Here is a 20,538-nt window from a genome sequence, read left to right as displayed (position 1 = left end):
TCTCATTTTCTCGAAGTTGGTCACCACAGAAATGCGGCATTAAAGATCATTTACTGAACTTTTTTCCTTTCAGCCTGAGGGGACTGTAGTGGAGAAGACACACAACTCTCTGCTGATCGTGGATGGTAATCCTCTGAAGATATCTACTTCGATGACTCTTCCCCCTGTAAAGTTACTGTGCAGTCTTTTCCTCCTGTGCAGTCTCTTCCATCTCTGCAGTCACAGGTTGCAGTCTCTTCTTCCAGTACAGTTGTTATGTGCAGTCTCTTCTTCCTCTGCAGTCTCTTCCTCCTGGACCCTGATCTGCTTGTGCTTCAGACTTCTGCCTTCAGTTTCTAGCACAGAATATCTGAGACCCGCACTGTTGATCATCAGCACTCTGATACATTTGTAGCAACCAGAAGGCGACCTAACAAAACTTTTTTGTTTCAGGTAATTCTGTAACAGAGAAGGTGAAGCTTGAGTACCCCTCCTCATCTGTTCCGGGGTCACATAAAAACTTCTTCAGTGTTTGTGGTGAGTACAGAGCAATGGTAAAATTGACAAAGGGGTTTTCTGCTGCTGGGACCCCCAGTGATGAGTTGTAATCTGTGGAGGAACCTGGCAGTGAGTGTTCCTTCTCTCTGCAGCTCCCCTACAGGAGAAATGTAGCATTACACAGTTCTCATTGAAATCAATATACTATATGTAACGTACATGTATTTTAGGTCCTCCAGAGAGGGGAATGCTCTAAGTAACTCTCTCCCTTTCTCATATATATATATTCATTAGAATTTGTATACAGGGCGTATCCTAACAACCTTCATATTTCTGTTGCTGCTGCACTCTTCCCATTAACCACTCCCCAATGTGCACTATACATATACGATGCATGTCGGATGCCTTGTATGGAGTAGGCTTGGGAGCCAGGCCCACTCCATACATGGCAATTGTCTATTGCCTCTGACAGCTGGCACCCGCCAACAACAGTCACAATCAGAGAACACAAATTGTGGCTGCTAATCTTTAAATGTTGGCATTTTAATGTTCTGAACGCCCTTTGCATGATGAGATTACAGGGTTCTGTTCAGATGTCCTGGCAGCCTGAGCTGCCATGACCTTGCCTGTTAAGGCATGCCTGTGGCATCTTTTAATAGAATGCCTTTTAACCCCTTCCTGTCCCAGGGCATTCATGTATGCCCTGGGTGGGAAAGGGTCCCCGCAAATGTCTGTACACTTACACGCTTTGAAAGGTGCGTTTACAGAAGCTGAGCCTGTGACATTCACAGCTAGAGCCAGCTGCAACAGCAGGGAGCGGCAATAACATTGATCCCTACTGTTAACACCTTACACAGTGGGATTAATGTTGTTTGTAGCATGTCAAAAGTTTACAGAAGGAAGGGTGCTCCCTCTGTGATGTCATTGACCCTCAGCAATGTAATTGCAGAAGGTTTATGGGTTACCATGGCAACCGGATACTAGTCAGTGATGTCCACGTTTGCTTTGGACTGTGATCACTATAATAACTGACAATGCATTGCAGTACAGAAGTACAGTGTATTATCAGAGCGATCATAGCATCGCAAGTTCAAGTCCCCTACAGGGACATAAAAAATGTATTAAGAAAAGTATTTTTTTGCACACTTCCCCTCTTTTGTTTAAAACAGAAAAAGAAAGTTACGGTTTTTAAAAAGGGAAGATGAAAATCCCTCACAGTTTGTTGCATCCTTAGATCCAAATTAGGCAATGTCACTAAGGGGTTAAAATATAGTGTAATGCAATACCATGGTATTGCATTATACTGCATAAGCGATCAAACGATCCTAAATTCAAGTCCCCTGTGAGGACTAAAAGTCAAGTTAAAAACAAGTAAAATAAATAATGAAAAAACATTAATAATAAAAAATAAACATTTTCCAGTTAAAAAAAATAAATTAAGAAATGTAAAAATTAATATCGCTGCATCCATAAAAGTCCAAGTTATCAAAACAGGCACATTATTAGTCCCGCTTGGTGCAAGAAAATATACACTGCCAGAAATGCACTCTTTGATCACCCGTCTCCAAGGAAAAAATTAAATAAAAAATGGTTAAAAGTCATATGTACCCGAGAATTGTACAGAAAAAAACTGCAGCTGACCTCAGACAAAAATCAGCCCCTCTACAATGGAAAAATAATAAGTTAGCCCGCCTGCAGATGGCCGGCTCAGATCCCACTGCGAGAATTCTCGCAGCGGGATGCGGACCCGTGCCCCGGCACAGCCGTGCGGCTTACCTGCTCCCGGCGTCTCCTCTCTGCGCTGTGTGCCGGCTGTCGCCCAGCCAACACATGTGCAGAGGGGGGCCAGCCCGTCACTACTGACATTCTGCGAGACCCACACAGAAATAGGACATGCCGCGATTTGTTTACCGCGTGTGTTTTCAAGCGGACAAATCACGGCCGTCTGCCTAGGATTGCGTTAACTAATACAATCCTATGAAGGCAGCCGCTGGCGGAAATTCTGCGGGAAATCCTGCTGCGGAATTTCCACTCGTGTGTAGGGGGCTTATAAGGATCAGAAGATGACAACAGAATTTATTTTTTTTTAGATTATTCATTTTCTTAGGCAGTGCTGAACAAAGAACTATATAAACTTTTTACATTGTAATCGTAATGACCCACAGAATAAAGATAATGCGCTCATTGTCAAAGCCATCCGCCCCCAGAAGTTGTCGCTTTGCTGTAAAACGCAGCCTGCAGTTCCATCTCAGGCAGATCTGTAAATGATGGGAGTTGTGGTGATTAGATGGACGGTCTTGTCAACGAAGTCCCTAAAAGTGGTTCCCCCTTGGCCTATAAGAGGCTCTCAGAGGCTCCTTGTGTGTAGTGACCTCTTCTTCCACTTGTAGAGCTTGTTGACCACTAGACGCCTCTACGACACAAAGAAGAGATTTCACTGCGTTACCAGAGTCAGAATTGGGCGCATTATTGGGATGTAAGAAGCTGGATGGTCGTATCAGTGAATTACCTGCCATCTGGGCCATTTGCCCAGACTAGTAGGAAGTGTTGGGACCAGTGGATGCATAAGGACTTGAGATGAGCGAACGTACTCGTCCGAGCTTGATACTCGTTCGAGTATTAGCGTGTTCGAGATGCTCGTTACTCGTAACGAGTACCACGCGATGTTCAGGTTACTTTCACTTTCATCTCTGAGATGTTAGCGCGCTTTTCTGGCCAATAGAAAGACAGGGAAGGCATTACAACTTCCCCCTGTGACGTTCAAGCCCTATACCACCCCCCTGCAGTGAGTGGCTGGCGAGATCAGGTGTCACCCGAGTATAAAAATCGGCCCCTCCCGCGGCTCGGCACAGATTTATTCTGACATACTTTAGGTAAAGTGCTGTCTTGGTGGAGCTGCTATAGGGAGAGCGTTAGGAGTATTTTAGGCTTCAAGAACCCCAACGGTCCTTCTTAGGGCCACATCTAACCGTGTGCAGTACTGTGGAGGCTGCTTTTTGCAGTGTTGCACTTTTTTTTTTTTTTTGTATATCGGCCGTGCAGAGCATTGCACCCTGCAGTAATTAGAAATAGTGCAGGGCCAGTAGTGGTGAGGCAGGGACAGAAGACATATATTGTGAGGCAGGGACAGAACACATATATTGTGAGGCAGGGACAGAAGACATATTGATTGAATATAGGCAGTGGGTCTTTGCAAAAACATTTGGGGAAAAAAATCTATTTGGGCTGCCTGTGACTGTCCTCAGTGTTCTGGGTCTGTGCTGGGTGTAGTAGTCCTCCTCATTCATACGCAGCCAGCTAAGTGTTACAGCAGGCTTGCGCAAAATTATTTCCTGGCTCTGTCTGGGCTGTTAAATCACCGCTGTATTGCAGTCCACAGTGCAACACTCTGCAGTTCTTTGACCTACTCCAGGGCCAGAAGTGGTGACGCAGAGAGAGAAGAGATATATTGATTGAATATAGGCAGTGGGCCTTTGCAAAAACATTTGGGGAAAAAAATTTATTTGGGCTGCCTGTGACTGTCCTCAGTGTTCTGGGTCTCTGCTGGGTGTAGTAGTCCTCCAAATTATTTCCTGGCATTCCGTAAGCGAAGTCAGCCTCCAACCACAGGCCAATAAGCGGCACATTTAATTACAGCGTTCTGTTTCTGCACTACTGGTAATACACCATGCTGAGGGGTAGGGGTAGGCCTAGAGGACGTGGACGCGGGCGAGGACGCGGAGGCCCAAGTCAGGGTGTGGGCACAGGCCGAGCCAGTGCGGTGGCCAGGGGTAGAGGCAGGGCCAGACCTAATAATCCACCAACTGTTTCCCAAAGCGCCCCCTCGCGCCATGCCACCCTGCAGAGGTCAAGGTGCTCAACGGTGTGGCAGTTTTTCACAGAGACGCCTGACGACCGACGAACACTGGTGTGCAACCTTTGTCGCGCCAAGATCAGCTGGGGAGCCACCACCACCAGCATGCGCAGGCATATGATGGCCAAGCACCCCACAAGGTGGGACGAAGGCCGTTCACCGCCTCCGGTTTGCACCACTGCCTCTCCCCCTGTGCCCCAACCTGCCACTGAGATCCAACCCCCCTCTGAGGACACAGGCACGAGTGCCTACCGGCCTGCACCCACACCCTCACCTCCGCTGTCCTCGGCCCCATCCAGCAATGTCTCTCAGCGCAGCGTCCAGACGTCGCTAGCGCCACTGTTTGAGCGCTAGCGCAAGTACGCCGCCACGCACCCGCACGCTCAAGCGTTAAACGTGCACATTGCCAAATTGATCAGCCTGGAGATGCTGCCGTATAGGCTTGTGGAAACGGAGGCTTTCAAAAGCATGATGGCGGCGGCTGCCCCGCGCTACTCGGTTCCCAGTCACCACTACTTTTCCCGATGTGCCGTCCCAGCCCTGCACGACCACGTCTCCCGCAACATTGTACGCGCCCTCACCAACGCGGTTACTGCCAAGGTCCACTTAACAACGGACACGTGGACAAGCACAGGCGGGCAGGGCCACTATATCTCCCTGACGGCACATTGGGTGAATTTAGTGGAGGCTGGGACAGAGTCAGAGCCTGGGACCGCTCACGTCCTACCCACCCCCCGAATTGTGTGCCCCAGCTCGGTGGTGGTATCTGCGGCGGTGTATGCTTCCTCCACTAAACCACCCTCCTCCTCCTCCTACGCAACCTCTGTCTCGCAATCAAGATGTGTCAGCAGCAGCACGTCGCCAGCAGTCGGTGTCGCGCAGCGTGGCAGCACAGCGGTGGGCAAGCGTCAGCAGGCCGTGCTGAAACTACTCAGCTTGGGAGAGAAGAGGCACACGGCCCACGAACTGCTGCAGGGTCTGACAGAGCAGACCGACCGCTGGCTTGCGCCGCTGAGCCTCCAACCGGGCATGGTCGTGTGTGACAACGGCCGTAACCTGGTGGCGGCTCGGCAGCTCGGCAGCCTCACGCACGTGCCATGCCTGGCCCATGTCTTTAATTTGGTGGTTCAGCGCTTTCTGAAAAGCTACCCACACTTGTCATACCTGCTCGGAAAGGTGCCTGGGTCAGCGCACATTTCCGCAACTCCAAGACGGACGCTGCCACCCTGCGGACCCTGCAACATCGGTTTCATCTGCCAATGCACCGATTGCTGTGCGACGTGCCCACACAGTTGAACTCTACGCTCCACATGTTGGCCAGACTCTATGAGCAGCGTAGAGCTATTGCGGAATACCAACTCCAACATGGGCGGCGTAGTGGGAGTCAGCCTCCTCAATTATTTACAAAAGAGTGGGCCTGGTTGGCAGCCATCTGCCAGGTCCTTGGAAACTTTGAGGAGTCTACCCAGATGCTGAGCGGGGATGCTGCAATCATTAGCGTCACCATTCCTCTGCTATGCCTCTTGAGAAGTTCCCTGCAAAGCATAAAGGCAGACGCTTTGCACTCGGAAACGGAGGCGGGGGAAGACAGTATGTCGCTGGATAGTCAGAGCACCCTCATGTCTATATCTCAGCGCGTTGAGGAGGAGCATGAGGAGGAGGGGGAAGAGACAGCTTGGCCCACTGCCGAGGGTACACATGCTGCTTGCCTGTCATCCTTTCAGCATGTATGGCCAGAGGAGGAGGAGGAGGGGGAGGAGCATGAGGAGGAGGGGGAAGAGACAGCTGGGCCCACTGCTGAGGGTACACATGCTGCTTGCCTGTCATCCTTTCAGCGTGTATGGCCAGAGGAGGAGGAGGAGGGGGAGGATCCTGAAAGTGATCTTCCTAGTGAGGACAGCCATGTGTTGCGTACAGGGACCCTGGCACACATGGCTGACTTCATGTTAGGATGCCTTTCTCGTGACCCTCACGTTACACGCATTCTGGCCACTACGGATTACTGGGTGTGCACACTGCTCGACCCACGGTATAAGGAGAACCTTTCCACTCTCATTCCCGAAGAGGAAAGGGGTTCGAGAATGATCCTATACCACAGGGCGCTGGTGGACAAACTGATGGTAAACTTCCCATCCGACAGCGCTAGTGGCAGAAGGCGCAGTTCCGAGGGCCAGGTAGCAGGGCAGGCGCAGAGATCAGGCAGCATGTACAGCGCAGCCAGGGGAACATTCTCCAAGGCCTTTGCCAGCTTTATGGCTCCCCAGCAAGACTGTGTCACCGCTCCCCAGTCAAGGCTGAGTCGGCGGGAGCACTGTAAAAGGATGGTGAGGGAGTACGTAGCCGATCGCACGACCGTCCTCCGTGACGCCTCTGCCCCCTACAACTACTGGGTGTCGAAGCTGGACACGTGGCCTGAACTCACGCTGTATGCCCTGGAGGTGCTTGCTTGTCCTGCGGCTAGCGTCTTGTCAGAGAGTGTGTTTAGCGTGGCTGGGGGAATCATCACGGATAAGCGTACCCACCTGTCAACCGACAGCGCCGACAGGCTTACACTCATCAAGATGAACAAAGCCTGGATTTCCCCAGACTTCTCTTCTGCACCAGCGGACAGCAGCGATACCTAAGCAATACGTAGGCTGCACCCGCGGATGGAAGCATCGTTCTCTATCACCATCAAAAACGGGGACCTTTTTGCTTCATCAATCTGTGTATAATATTCCTCCTCCTGCTCCTCCTCCTAAAACCTCACATAATCACGCCGAACGGGCAATTTTTCTTAGGCCCACAAGGCTCAGTCATATATTTTTTTTAAACAATTTTTATACGTTTCAATGCTCTTTAAAGCGTTGAAACTTTCACCTCAACCAATTTTTATTTTAACTGGGCTGCCTCCAGGCTTAGTTACCAATTAAGCCACATTAACCAAAGCGATTAATGGATTTCACCTGCCCTCTTGGTTGGGCATGGGCAATTTTTCTGAGGTACATTAGTACTGTTGGTACACCAATTTTTGGGGGCCCTCGCCTACAGTGTAATCCAATTAATTTTTTGCCCACCTGCATTACAGCTGACGTTACATCAGCTGTGTTGGGCACTGCAATGGGATATATTTATGTACCGCCGGTGGCTTCCTGGCACCCACCCATGCTGTGGGTCCACAGGGAGTTGTAACTGCATGTGTCCACTTCTAAAGAACCCCAGTCTGACTGGGGCATGCAGTGTGGGCCGAAGCCCACATGCATTAAGCACGACATTACCTCAGCTATGTTGGGCAATGCAATGGGATATATTTATGTACCGCCGGTGGCTTCCTGGCACCCACCCATGCTGTGGGTCCACAGGGAGTTGTAACTGCATGTGTCCACTTCTAAAGAACCCCAGTCTGACTGGGGCATGCAGTGTGGGCCGAAGCCCACCTGCATTAAGCACGATATTACCTCAGCTGTGATGGGCAATGCAATGGGATATATTTATGTACCGCCGGTGGGTTCCAGGGAGCCACCCATGCCGTGGGTCCACAGGGAGTTGTAACTGCATGTGTCCACTTCTAAAGAACCCCAGTCTGACTGGGGCATGCAGTGTGGGCCAAAGCCCACCTGCATTTAATCGGACGTTACCTTAGTTGTGATGGGCACTGCAATGGGATACGTTTATGTACAGCCGGTGGGTTCCAGGGAGCCACCCATGCTGTGGGTGCACACGGAATTCCCATTGCGGAGTTGTACCTGCCTGTGACTATTTATAAAAAAACGCGGTCTGACTGGGGCATGCAGACACCTTGACAGAATGAATAGTGTGTGGCACATAGGTTCCCCATTGCTATGTCCACGTGTGCAGCTCCAGATGGAGGTGGCACAGGATTGGATTTCTCATTGCTTCTGTACAGCATTGTGGGCTATCGCCCCGCCCCTTTTAAAGAGGGTCGCTGCCTAGCCGTGTCAACCCTCTGCAGTGTGTGTCTGCGGTTCCTCCTCATGGCAGACACACTTATAAATAGACATGAGTGTGGCGTGGCATGAGGGCAGCTGAAGGCTGGGCAGGGACAGTTTGGTGTGCGCTGTGGACACTGGGTCGGGGGGGGGGGGGGTTGGGGCAGCATGTAACCCAGGAGAAGTGGCAGCGGAGTGTCATGCAGGCAGTGATTGTGCTTTGTTGGAGGTAATGTGGTGCTTAGCTAAGGTATGCATTGCTAATGAGGGCTTTTCAGAAGTAAATATTGTTGGGAGGGGGGGGCCCACTCTTGCCGCTATTGTGGCTTAATAGTGGGACCTGGGAACTTGAGATGCAGCCCAACATGTAGCCCCTCGCCTGCCCTATCCATTGCTGTGTCGTTCCCATCACTTTCTTGAATTGCCCCGATTTTCACAAATGGAAACCTTAGCGAGCATCGGCGATATACAAAAATTCTTGGGTCGCCCATTGACTTCAATGGGGTTCGTTACTCGAAACGAACCCTCGAGCATCGCGAAAAGTTTGTCTCGAGTAACGAGCACCCGAACATTTTGGTGCTCGCTCATCTCTAATAAGGACATGTACACAAGATGACTAGAATCAGGACGCACTCCAAAGACCACCAGTACAGAGGATTATCTGATCGTCCAACAGGCCCCAGCAGCTCCAACTGTTTTGTTGTTTGCCATCCAGAGACAGGGGGCGCCATATTTACACCCCTGTGTCTGTTGGAGCCATTTCCTGGTGCTTGGCTGAAGGCCATTTGGTCTCATGGCATCCATTCCATGTACTGTCTTCAAAATCAACCCCCTGCCACCTCCGTTTCTAGGAGTGTCATGGATGACAAAAATGGACAGCTAAAGAGTGGAACCAAATTGTCTTCAGAAACAAATCCAGGTTTAGTTTGGGCGCTGACGATGGCAAAGTTTATGTCTGGAGAACTAGTGAGTACCTTTGTCCTGCCTTTGCTGTGGAGCAGCACACTGCCCCCTGCTGGTGTGGTGGTCTGAGGGGCTATCACATACGACAGTCGGTCCCCCCTAGTAGTGGTACGAGCGACAATGACAGCTCAGCGATATGTTCAGGACATCCTGCAGCCATATCTGTTCCTCTCATGGCGGTTTCTAGCGGGATAATGCTTGGCTGCACACACAAGGGGGTCACAGGAATGGCTCCATAACATTGTCACCGTGGCTGCCCGGTCACCAGATTTATCGTCAATAGAACATGTATGGGACCATCTGGGACACCAACTGCAACAGCCTACGTGTATACATGATCTAGAGGTTCAGTAGAGCTGGTTTTCACAAAGGAAGAGAAACAACAAACTAAATTGCAAAGCTCCAATGGATCGTGGAAAAGGCCTGGGAATACCAGAAGGAGATGTACATACGCTTTATCGATTACAGAAAACCATTCAATTGCATTGAACACGACAAGCTGTGGCCACACCTAAGACAAATGGGAGTCTTGGGACATCTGGGGCAACTCATACAGTCGCTACATGCGAATCAAGAGGCCGCGATCAGGACCTCCAACAGTAACACAGAATCGTTCAGAATCGGGAAAGGCATACACCAAGGCTGCATCTTATCCCCTGCATTGTTCAACCAGTATGCAGAGGAGATCTAGACGAATCCAAGATCTGAATCCAAGATCTAACTCACAGAAACAGAAGCTTAATATGCATCCCCTGATAGTTGCAGGAAATGCTCGATCACACATTAAGATCTGAGTTAAGATCGGAGGAAGAAACCTCAACAATCTCATATCCGCAGATGATACAACCTTGGGGAGAATATCAAGAAGCTCTTTAACAACTGATACTAAAAGTTAAAGAAGGAAGTGAAGAAGTCGGCCGATACTTTAATATCAAGAAACTAAGATCATGACATAAACCGGTAATGATACAGGAAAAACCCAAATCAATTATGAAGAAATCAGGACTTGAAATAAAACAACATATCACACTAGATCACAGCACAATGTTATGTATGGGTAAGATATGGAAAAACAGAGACCTAAGCATTGCAACGAAACGCTGGACAGTCAACACAATCATCTTCCCAATCACAACTCACGGCTGCAAAAGTTGGACACTGAAGAAAACGGACCGAAGGAAGATTGATGCCTACAAACTTTTCTGAAGGTAACCTCTACGAATTCCTTGGACCGCCAAGAGAACCAACAAAACAGTCCTAGACTGCATCAAAGCAACGTTTTCATTGGAGGGCAAAATTAAGTAACAGAGACTCTCATACTTCAGCCTCTTAATGTGAGCTAATTCATTAGAAGCATCGGCAATGTTCGGAGGGGTCAGCAACAAAAGACCTGGTTGCCAACGAATGCAATGGCTTGAGACTATTAGAGCCGACACAAAAATTCAAATGATTGAACTGAAAGAAGAGGGCTGATCCATAAAGTGTCCAAGAGTCGGCCCCGATTAGACAGATAAAGAGAGATAAAGGCTCAATTACAGTGAATGTACAGCGATATATGGCAGGATACCATACAGAACCTGTATGCCTCCATGCCTGCCTGTATCACATATTGTATCCAAGCTAGAGGCGGTCCAACAGGGTACTAGAGCCTCCATGCCTGCCCATATCACATCTTGTATCCAAGCTAGAGGCGGTAAAACAGGGTACTAGAGCCTCCATGCCTGCCCATATCACATCTTGTATCCAAGCTAGAGGCGGTAAAACAGGGTACTAGAGCCTCCATGCCTGCCCATATCACATCTTGTATCCAAGCTAGAGGCGGTAAAACAGGGTACTAGAGCCTCCATGCCTGCCCATATCACATCTTGTATCCAAGCTAGAGGTGGTCCAACAGGGTACTAGAGCCTCCATGCCTGCCTGTATCACATATTGTATCCAAGCTAGAGGTGGTCCAACAGGGTACTAGAGCCTCCATGCCTGCCCATATCACATCTTGTATCCAAGCTAGAGGCGGTAAAACAGGGTACTAGAGCCTCCATGCCTGCCCATATCACATATTGTATCCAAGCTAGAGGTGGTCCAACAGGGTACTAGAGCCTCCATGCCTGCCTGTATCACATATTGTATCCAAGCTAGAGGTGGTCCAACAGGGTACTAGAGCCTCCATGCCTGCCCATATCACATCTTGTATCCAAGCTAGAGGCGGTAAAACAGGGTACTAGAGCCTCCATGCCTGCCTGTATCACATATTGTATCCAAGCTAGAGGTGGTCCAACAGGGTACTAGAGCCTCTATGCCTGCCCATATCACATCTTGTATCCAAGCTAGAGGCGGTACAACAGGGTACTAGAGCCTCCATATCCGCCTGTATCACATCTTGCATCCAAGCTTTAAGTGGTGCAGCAGGATGCTAGAGCCTTTATACCCACCCGTATCACATCTTGTATCCAAGCTAGAGGAGGTACAGCAGGGTACTAGAGCCTCCATGCCCCCTGTATCATCATGTATCCAAGCTAGAGGCGGTACAACAGGGTACTAGAGCCTCCATGTCCTCCATATTACATCTTGTATCCAAGCTAGAGGTGGTACAACAGGGTGCTAGAGCCTCTATGCCCATCCATATTACATCTTGTATCCAAGATGGAGGCGGTACAACAGGATACCAGAGCTTCCATGCCCGCCCATATCACATCTTGTATCCAAGCTAGAGGCGGTACAACAGTTTACTAGAACTTCCATGGCTGCATCACATTTTGTATCCAAGCTCAAGGTGGTCCAACAGGGTACTAGAGCCTCCATGCTCCCCCGTATCACGTCTTGTATCCAAGCTAGAGGCGGTACAACAGGGTACTAGAGCCTCCATGCCCGCGCGTATCACATCTTGTATCCAAGCCTCCCTACAAGGGGTCGGTTCTTCACAATAAATGATCCTTTTGCACTGATGTGTAATCACTTACTGATATCAATGTTACAATCACAGAGCGTTTTATTCCATTCAAGAACTTCTAGGGGAGAAATCGGTTTTTAATAATAAGTGTCATGTTTACTTCCCAATGAATGCTGTAACCCCCCCAGGAGGGTGCATGGTGTGTTTTTCCATTTTGCCCACTTAGAAATTTTTAAAAGTTTTTGATTACATCATTTGGTACGTTAAATGATTCCACAAGAAACCAGCTCTCATGCAGCCGCGTCACCAGAAAATAAAACGTTAGGGGTTTTGGAAAGGGGGGAGTTAAAAATGAAAATGCAAAAGAAAAAGAAAGCGGGCCGCAGCATGAAGGGGTTAAATGTTCAACATCTCTATAGAAACCTGAACCGAGGGGAAATATAGAAATATCCATCTGCTTTATCTGCATCTTTTTTGTTGACCAGGCGACATCATGGGACCGGCCATGAGTAACATCGGTGATCTCCTGGCCATGTCGTATGGCTGCGGTGAGCAAAACATGGGTAGATTCGCCCCAAATGTCTACATCCTCCAGTATTTACAGAAATCAAATCTAATAAACCCTGAGGTGCTCACGAAGGCCAAAGATTTTCTGAAGAGTGGTGAGTGCGTGGCATTGTTCTATGGAGTCTGTGACTTTCTAAGCCCTATTATACCAAGCTGTACCATATAATATCTGTTGCATATGGAAGTACAGTAGGGACCAACGCTTTGTACAAAACGTAGTATGGTTACATGCAAAATATTTTGGCTGCTGCCCTTTATCTTATAGGATACGACCGCCAGATGACATACAAGCGCAAAGACGGGTCATACAGCGCCTTCGGAGAGAAGGATCCGGATGGCAACACATGGTGAGTGTGGAGAGTCTGTTCAGTGCTACATTTTGCAGAAATTGGATTTTGATAGAATCTCCTAAATGTCTTCTGAGAGTTCAGAGTAAAGAACAGAATTGTATTACCAATATGCTGTATTAACCCTTTAAAGGGGGTTTTCCACAAAAATACTATTGAAGGACCTATCCTCAGGAAAGGTCATCAATAGTTGATCACCGAGTGGCAGGCTGACAGCGCTGGTATACACTAAGGTCAGAGTGGTAGTCACTGCTCCAACCCCTCTAGTGACTATTTGCAGGTGCAGCTCCCATTGATTTCAATGAGTTGAGCAACTGTAGTTACAAATGCCGACCGCTACACAGGGAGTCGGAGCAGTGGCTTCTGCTCAGACCTCAGTGGAACCTAATCAGCTGATTGGCTGGGATCCCGAGCTGCTGGTCTGGGCCAATCAACTATTGATGACCTATCTGGAGAATAGGTCATCATCAATAGTATTGTCATGGAAAACCACTTTAAGGATGTGGCTTAGAGTTTATCAGGTTGTAAACTACTGATGACCTATCCTTTAGGATAAGCCATCAGAAGTAGATTGACGGGGGTCTCCTGCCAATCAGCTGTTTGCCAGGCTAGCGTACTTGTGCACTGAGCTGATTTTTGCAGGAAGCAGACAGCTCTGTTCATATTGTAGTGGCCAGCTTGGTATTGCAAGCAAAACTTTCATTCATTTCAAAGGGAACTTGACCTGCAATATTAAGCATAACCACTAGAGTAAAAACAGAGCTGTCAGCTTTCTGCAGAAATCACTTCTGCAAAGTAGTGCATCGGCTCAGAGAACAGCTGACTGGCGGGGGCCCGGGTAACCCCCAATCTACTATTGATGATTTATCCTGAGGATAGGCCATAAGTAGTTTACAACCGCACAACTTCTTTAAGGATGTAATTATTTTTTGCGATTTTTGTTTATATTTTTTTTCCTCCATCTACATTCTTCAAAAAGCCATACCTTTTTTATTTTTCCACCCAGCTAGCTGTATGTGGACTTGTTTGTTCTGTGATGAGAAGTTTTTATTGGTACCTTTTTGGGGTACATATAATGTATTGTAAAACATTTATTAAGGGGGGTTTAAAAAAAAAACTATTTTACTCTATTCTATTTTTGAACTATTTTTTATTTGCCTTTTTTATGTCTCTGTAGGGGACTTGAACCTGTGATCCAATGATCTTTCAGATAATAGACTGCATTAAAGAAGTACTGCAATATATAATCTCTTATCTTTGCCATCACAAGTCAGGGCAGACATGGAGATCATTGCCAGGCATCCTGTTGCGATAACAACCCATTAGCCCTCCACAATCAGGTGGCCAATGATGTCACAGTAAGAACTCGCTATCTCTGTTAACTGCTTACATGCCACAACATTGATCATGGCATGCAAGAGGTTAATGGTGGGGATCGAAGTTCTCTTCTATCTCTGCTATTGCAGCAGGACCCTGGCTATCAGTTACAGTTGGCTCCCTCTGCGGATCATGCAAGCTCAGCTCCTAATCTTGCATTACCTACAATATGGAGGGATTTTCCTCCATTCCTGGAGGAGGGCTTCAGATATTGAGGCAGGGGATGATGCGCGTGTTGGGCGTGCATGGTTCTAGTTCATCCCAAAGATGCTCAGTAGGATTGACATCCGGACTTTGGGCTGGTCAATGCAGTTTGCGGACATTCTGATCCTCAAACCAAGCCTCAACACTGAGTGCTGTATGACATGGTGCTCCATCATGTTGGTAGAGACACAGAGTAGGTGATGCCACATTGTCAGGAATGCCTCTGTAACCAGTGGCATTGAGAGTGAACTTCACTATAACCAATGGCCCTAGTCCATCCCAGAAGAGACATCTCCACACCATAACAGGACCTCCTCGAAACTTCACTGTTGAGGCAATGCAGTCATGTGGAAACTGCTCTCTGGGCAACCGCCACACCCAAGTGCGACCATCTGATCAGAAGATGGTGTACTGTGATTCAGCTGTCCACAACACTTGCTTCTAGTCATATGCAGTCCAAGAATGATTCTCCAAGCACCATTGCTTTCATTGCTGTGATATTGCACTTGTGTGCAGCCACTCGTACATAGTATCCCTTCACAAGCAGTTCCCTACAAATGGTTCTGTTGGTAATAGATGTTCCAATGGCCTGTGAGATCTTCTGAGTGAAGGCATAATGTTTGTGATGCCATTGTAGCCCTTCTAAGGCTTCGTTGTCCACATTCTGTCACTTTTACAAGGTCTCCCCAAATGTTACTGCAATGCACACACCAGATGTTCTCCATTTTCGAATAACATTGCCAACTGTGGAATCTGGAAGATGCATATGCACTGTGATGTACCAGACTGATTAAGTGTTCAGGTAGCATCCCACCACCATACCCCATTGTCAGCTCTACACTTGGGGGCATTCTGATGGTTTCTGTCCTGGAATATGCCTGTGTGATATTCTACGTTATACCTAATGCTCACACATCCAATTTGCATATCCCCTTTACTTTTGTTAATACAATGTATATACCTAACCTGACCTTTTATTCCCTGTAGGGTACAGTCCTCACCCTACCCCGATGTTGCCCACATTCTACAAATTATTCCACTAAATATTCCAGTGTTTGTGCTTCTACCAAAAAAAATTATTTCCCTGCCGGATGCTGCCAGTCCAGCCATCAATTAAGAAGTATGAAAATACAAGTCATGGAAATCTATGAGCAGAGGCACATGGACATTTCCATAGCTCTCATATGCGTTCATCATGGGTAGCCACTACTCCAGGGATGGGCTGAACTAGCACAAACCTATTCTCTGGATCAGTGATGAGCCCAGTGTCTGGGTAATGGATGGCATTGGACCACAAGAACATATAGAGGACCAGAAATATCATGCTCTGTTCCTATCTGCCCTTCAATGCCCCACATTTCTCTTGGTCAGTCTATGGGCTTCTGTACCACTAAAGTTACCGCTTCCACTGCTATAGAACTATAGATATAGGTGGTCCATCCCTCGTTACATGTAGTTTGTGAACACTGGACATGACTTTTCTTCTTCTCTGATCTACAAGGAAGGTCTATGGATCTCCTGTCCAAAGATGAGGGTTGTGGTGGCATGAAATGGACCCTGGAGGGGGAGATGATCTTGAATCCTGTACTAGGATCTATGCAATGTTCTTGTGTTTGACTATTACTGTACCTGTCCCTTCTGCAGGCTCACAGCTTTTGTTGTGAAGTGCTACAGCCAGATTACTTCTACTATCTATATTGATGACAAGGTTATTAAACAAAGCATGGACTGGCTGAAAGACCAGCAGAAGCCAAATGGATGCTTCAACACCAGAGGTCGTCTGCTAAACAATGCCTTGAAGGTGAGGAACAACAGCTCAATATAGCAGAGAGTATAATGTAGCTACAGGATAGACCCTATGTTCATTCACCTTCCTCTGGCCGTTTATTCCAGGGGGAGATAAAACAAAGGCTAATGGTACTGGTGCTAGTTTGGGCTTGTGGATAGAGACCTTCTTGGGAAGTGGACCAGTTTTACCATTGTGACAACTTCATCCCCTCGTATCAGATTATAATTCACCTTTTCCTGCAGCATCTCTGTAAATGTTTGCAAACCACCTCAATTCTAAAAAATGCATGTAGATTAAAGCTGACCATCCATTTAAGACAATGATCCGAGCACCAACAGTGAAGAAGGTTATATAAGAAATAATACTCACCTGTCCCTGCTTTCCCGGTGCTTTTTTGCCTTTGGCTGGCCGGATCGCCGCTGGTCTTCACTTCTGAGTGCACATCCTGACAATCGTGTCTGTTGCACTCAATCACTGGCTCTGCTGCAGTGAACACAGGACTTAATCATGACCCAGGATGTGCATCCGGAAGCAGTGGTGTACATGGGAGTGAGGGGCCCCACAGCAAAAATAAAAATGTGCCCCCTAATAAGGTGCTTGATTTTGGCACCCAGGACAACCGGGACTTGTATTTGTTTTTTTTTCCTCGACTCCCTTTCCATGACCCCTAAGGCATTTAGTTTATCTGGAGAGGGGTGTAATGCAATGGCTACAGCCACCTAGTAGAAAAGGGCATGGAACTAAACAAAGCTGAGCCCCTCTCTCCATAGACCCCATAGCAGCTGCATGGTCTACCTCTGTGGTATGCATGCCCTTGCCTGGAAGTGAAGACTAGCAGAGGAGCAGGAGTGCTGGGGGAGTGGGGACACATGAGTATTACTACTTTTATGTTATTAGAGAGAAATTTGACCAGTATAGCAAGTGAGCTCCAAGGTTTTGGCAGATCATGCCATACTATACACTTGCAGTTTTGGCTGTAGTCAGCCAACAGGATGGATCAGGTCTAGAGCAAACAATGATTGTCAACCATCGTCCATTGCAAATTATTGTCATTGCTCTTTCAAGCAATAGTCGCCTGAAATGGCTTTTTTGGGCAACCATTATCTTGTGTGTATGACCACCTTAATACTATAAATAGTAGACAAGGAGGAGGGGGGGGGGGTGCAGATTCTTCCTCTCTTTATTTGTGACTCCTGCTGTGAGAGGAGAAGCAGGGCAGCAGAGAAGAGACATCTTCACATGGAGATAAAGTGTACAGAAAGCAGCAGAAAGAAGGAGAAATACCCCAAATCTGCAGGTTACAAACAACATTTCCGGCTGCTCCATGTATGCAGGAAGAGGGTAGGGGATAGTTTTTAAAACTATATATAACTCTATAACTATATTCTTCATATTAATTTCATAGTCATCATTCATCATCAGGTATGCGTCCTGCCCTCATGAGTAGAGCATTCAATTACATATCTCGCTCTTACTGTAAAGAAGCTCTCCCATGGTGATTCTTACTGGTGTACAGTGTTTTGTAGTGTTGCATACTTCACTGATATGATTTCTTTGGTTTCCTCAGGGCGGTGTGGATGATGAGGTTTCTCTAGCTTGCTATGTTACAGCTGCCTGTATGGAGTCCGGCTCAGATACTAGTGTAAGTGTGCGATCTCTGACTTTACAATTGCCGGCTTCCCCTCCTCAGTATTTACATTCTCACGGATAACAGATACAGGAATTTTAGCTCAGCTGTAGACTTACTGAATATTTGGATCCTCCTATGGGAAGCGATGGTGCAAGAGAGAAACCTGCTGCAATGGCCAGGACAATCCACATGTGAACCAAGTTCAACAAAAGTTTCTAGCAGTCATCTTCAGTCAAATATTCCCCCGAAGCTCCAATCAGGAAGATTACAGGATTCTGCATTGCTGACGCTGTGGCACTGTAGTCTGTCAGAACGTCTTGGAGCGTAACACGGACTAACTCTGCACCCTCTCCTGCTCATTGCAGTGCATGTGCTGTGGAGAGAGAGACGAGCCAATCTGGGCTATGTTCCCAGAGATGCTGTGACAGGCTGCGGTGCAGCATCGTGAGTAATGCAGTAACCCGAAATCTTCCTGGCCTTTACGGGGGCTTAGTGATTACAGGAAGAAAAGGGTGACCGCAGCATGATGGGGGCACAGAAGAGAGGCCCCACTGAGTATGGGAGGGTTGCAGAAGAGGGTTCATACTCTGCACAAAGGGTGGTATAGAGCGGGGTTTACACTCAGCATGAGGGGCACACAGAAGGGGGGGGGGGCACCATGACCATGATGGGGACTCAGAAGGGGAATTGGTTCTTGTGGTGGATACTAGGGGATAAATATAAGTGTACATTCACATGTAATGAAGTTTGGTGTGGAACTTGACACAGATTTGGGCGGTACTTGTACACAATTCTGCTAGGGGTAAACATCCCTTTACTGTATTAAGTAATCACTGTGGAAAAAGGAACTCGAAGAGATTTAGCCCGATTCACAGATGGAATTCCCTAAAAACAATCCTTATTAATATTTACTAAAGCTGAAGGGCCATGGACTAACAAGACCAACTGAACAAATAAACCAGAAGGACAAACAGACACAAAAGTGCCTAAATATATCCAGTGAGGGATTTACTAAGGGAACTTCCCCAATTCTTGGATGGAAAATCCCCTGGATATAAGTCAAGTATCACTAGTACAGAAATCATCCGTCCCTTATTTCATTCCCTCTATCCAGTCTGAGTACAATCACCTCCTGGAGAGGGAATACAATATTAGGGCCAAGTGAGAGTATCTTAAAGCCCAAAGGCTTGACCCACTTTGATGCTTTCTGGGCCAATGTACTAGAGAAATGAGAATATTCAAAACTAATGTTGCTTTAACCTACAGAATGATATCCTGATATCAGCGAGTGCGTGTATACTCAATCAGAGTGAAAAGATAATTAAGAAATTGGTTCAATGCATTTCAGCTGGACCTACAACTCTTCAGGAACCAGTTGGTCACTGTATAATAATAGGGTGGAGAACCGTGTCTACCCCCTCTAACCTCCAGACAGAAAGGTTTGGTCTGAAGATACCAAACTGCTGATAACAGAAAAGCAATTACCCTAACAAGCATCAGGACTAGAGATGAGAGCATACTCGCTAGGGGAAATTGCTCGAGCGAGCATTGCCCTTAGCGAGTACCTGCCCGCTCGAGAGACAAGGTTCGGGTGCCGGCGCGGGGGAGCGGTGAGTAGCGGCAGTCAGCAGGGGATAGCGGGGGGGGGGGAGAGGGAGAGATCTCCCCTCCATTCCTCCCCGCTTTCCCCTGCAGCTCCCTGCCCGCCGCTGGCACCCGAACCTTTTGTCTCAAGCGGGCAGGTACTCGCTAAGGGTAATGCTCGCTCATCACTAATCAGGACAAATGCTTGATCCAAGATGTAATTCACAATATGCTGCTAATAGAAAAATCCAGTGTAGGCCAAAAGAATCAAATAATTTTTTGACCAGATGGTTAGGGAGCCTCTAAAAACTATATATAGTGATGGTCTCCCATAGAGGACTGGATAGGTGATCACAATCAGTGGAGTTTCTATGGACCAAATGTATAGTCCCTTCCACTCAGAAAGGACCCCCTGTGATCCCCTATAAGTCGGGAAACTTTAAATAGCCGAGATATAAGCAGCAAAAAAAATATCGCTATTTAAATTTTCCCAGCTTATAGGGGATCAAATTAACCATTTAGATGCTACCTATTTACAAAGAAGAAATATCTATCTATCTATAATTGCATAGGCTGATATGAGAAACATATGGAAAAAAAAAAATATATATATATATATATACACACACAATAGAATACATATATTATTACTATAACAGTCCCTCCTTTTTATCTCTTACAGCAGCTAGGTGCAAAGGTAAATGCTCAAGTCCTAATGACAGGAGTCAGTTTTCCTACACAACTTCACCAGATCCCCTGACTAAACCCAACAGCTAGCGCTCAACAGAAAAAGTATCTTGGAAAAGTGCTGTATGAATAGTGTTAGGACTGGCAAGGGCAGATGGACAGGGGATCCCTACGCCAGCCCTCTCCCATGTCCCTACCTACTTGCCCCCCTGAGCTAGGCCCCAGGGTGACAACTGGGCAACGG

General features: G+C 47.4%; 2 protein-coding genes across 2 annotated transcripts in view; both read left to right on the top strand.

Moving 5' to 3' along the window:
* Positions 1-20,538, top strand: part of LOC136626392 (pregnancy zone protein-like) — a 600,260-nt gene that overhangs the window by 245,044 nt on the left and 334,678 nt on the right. The window lies entirely within an intron of this gene.
* Positions 1-20,538, top strand: part of LOC136626788 (alpha-2-macroglobulin-like protein 1) — a 199,997-nt gene that overhangs the window by 144,240 nt on the left and 35,219 nt on the right. Inside the window, exons 22-27 of the mRNA XM_066601793.1 lie at positions 74-125; positions 433-516; positions 12,595-12,771; positions 12,942-13,023; positions 16,249-16,405; positions 17,961-18,035. Coding sequence (XP_066457890.1) covers positions 74-125; positions 433-516; positions 12,595-12,771; positions 12,942-13,023; positions 16,249-16,405; positions 17,961-18,035 — 627 coding nt within the window. The remainder of the gene's footprint in view (positions 1-73; positions 126-432; positions 517-12,594; positions 12,772-12,941; positions 13,024-16,248; positions 16,406-17,960; positions 18,036-20,538) is intronic.

Source organism: Eleutherodactylus coqui, chromosome 4 (genome assembly GCF_035609145.1).
Source record: "Eleutherodactylus coqui strain aEleCoq1 chromosome 4, aEleCoq1.hap1, whole genome shotgun sequence".
Classification (NCBI taxonomy): Eukaryota; Metazoa; Chordata; class Amphibia; order Anura; family Eleutherodactylidae; genus Eleutherodactylus; species Eleutherodactylus coqui.
The sequence above is the reverse complement of the archived record's forward strand: the minus strand, read 5'-3'. Positions and strand labels throughout refer to the sequence as shown.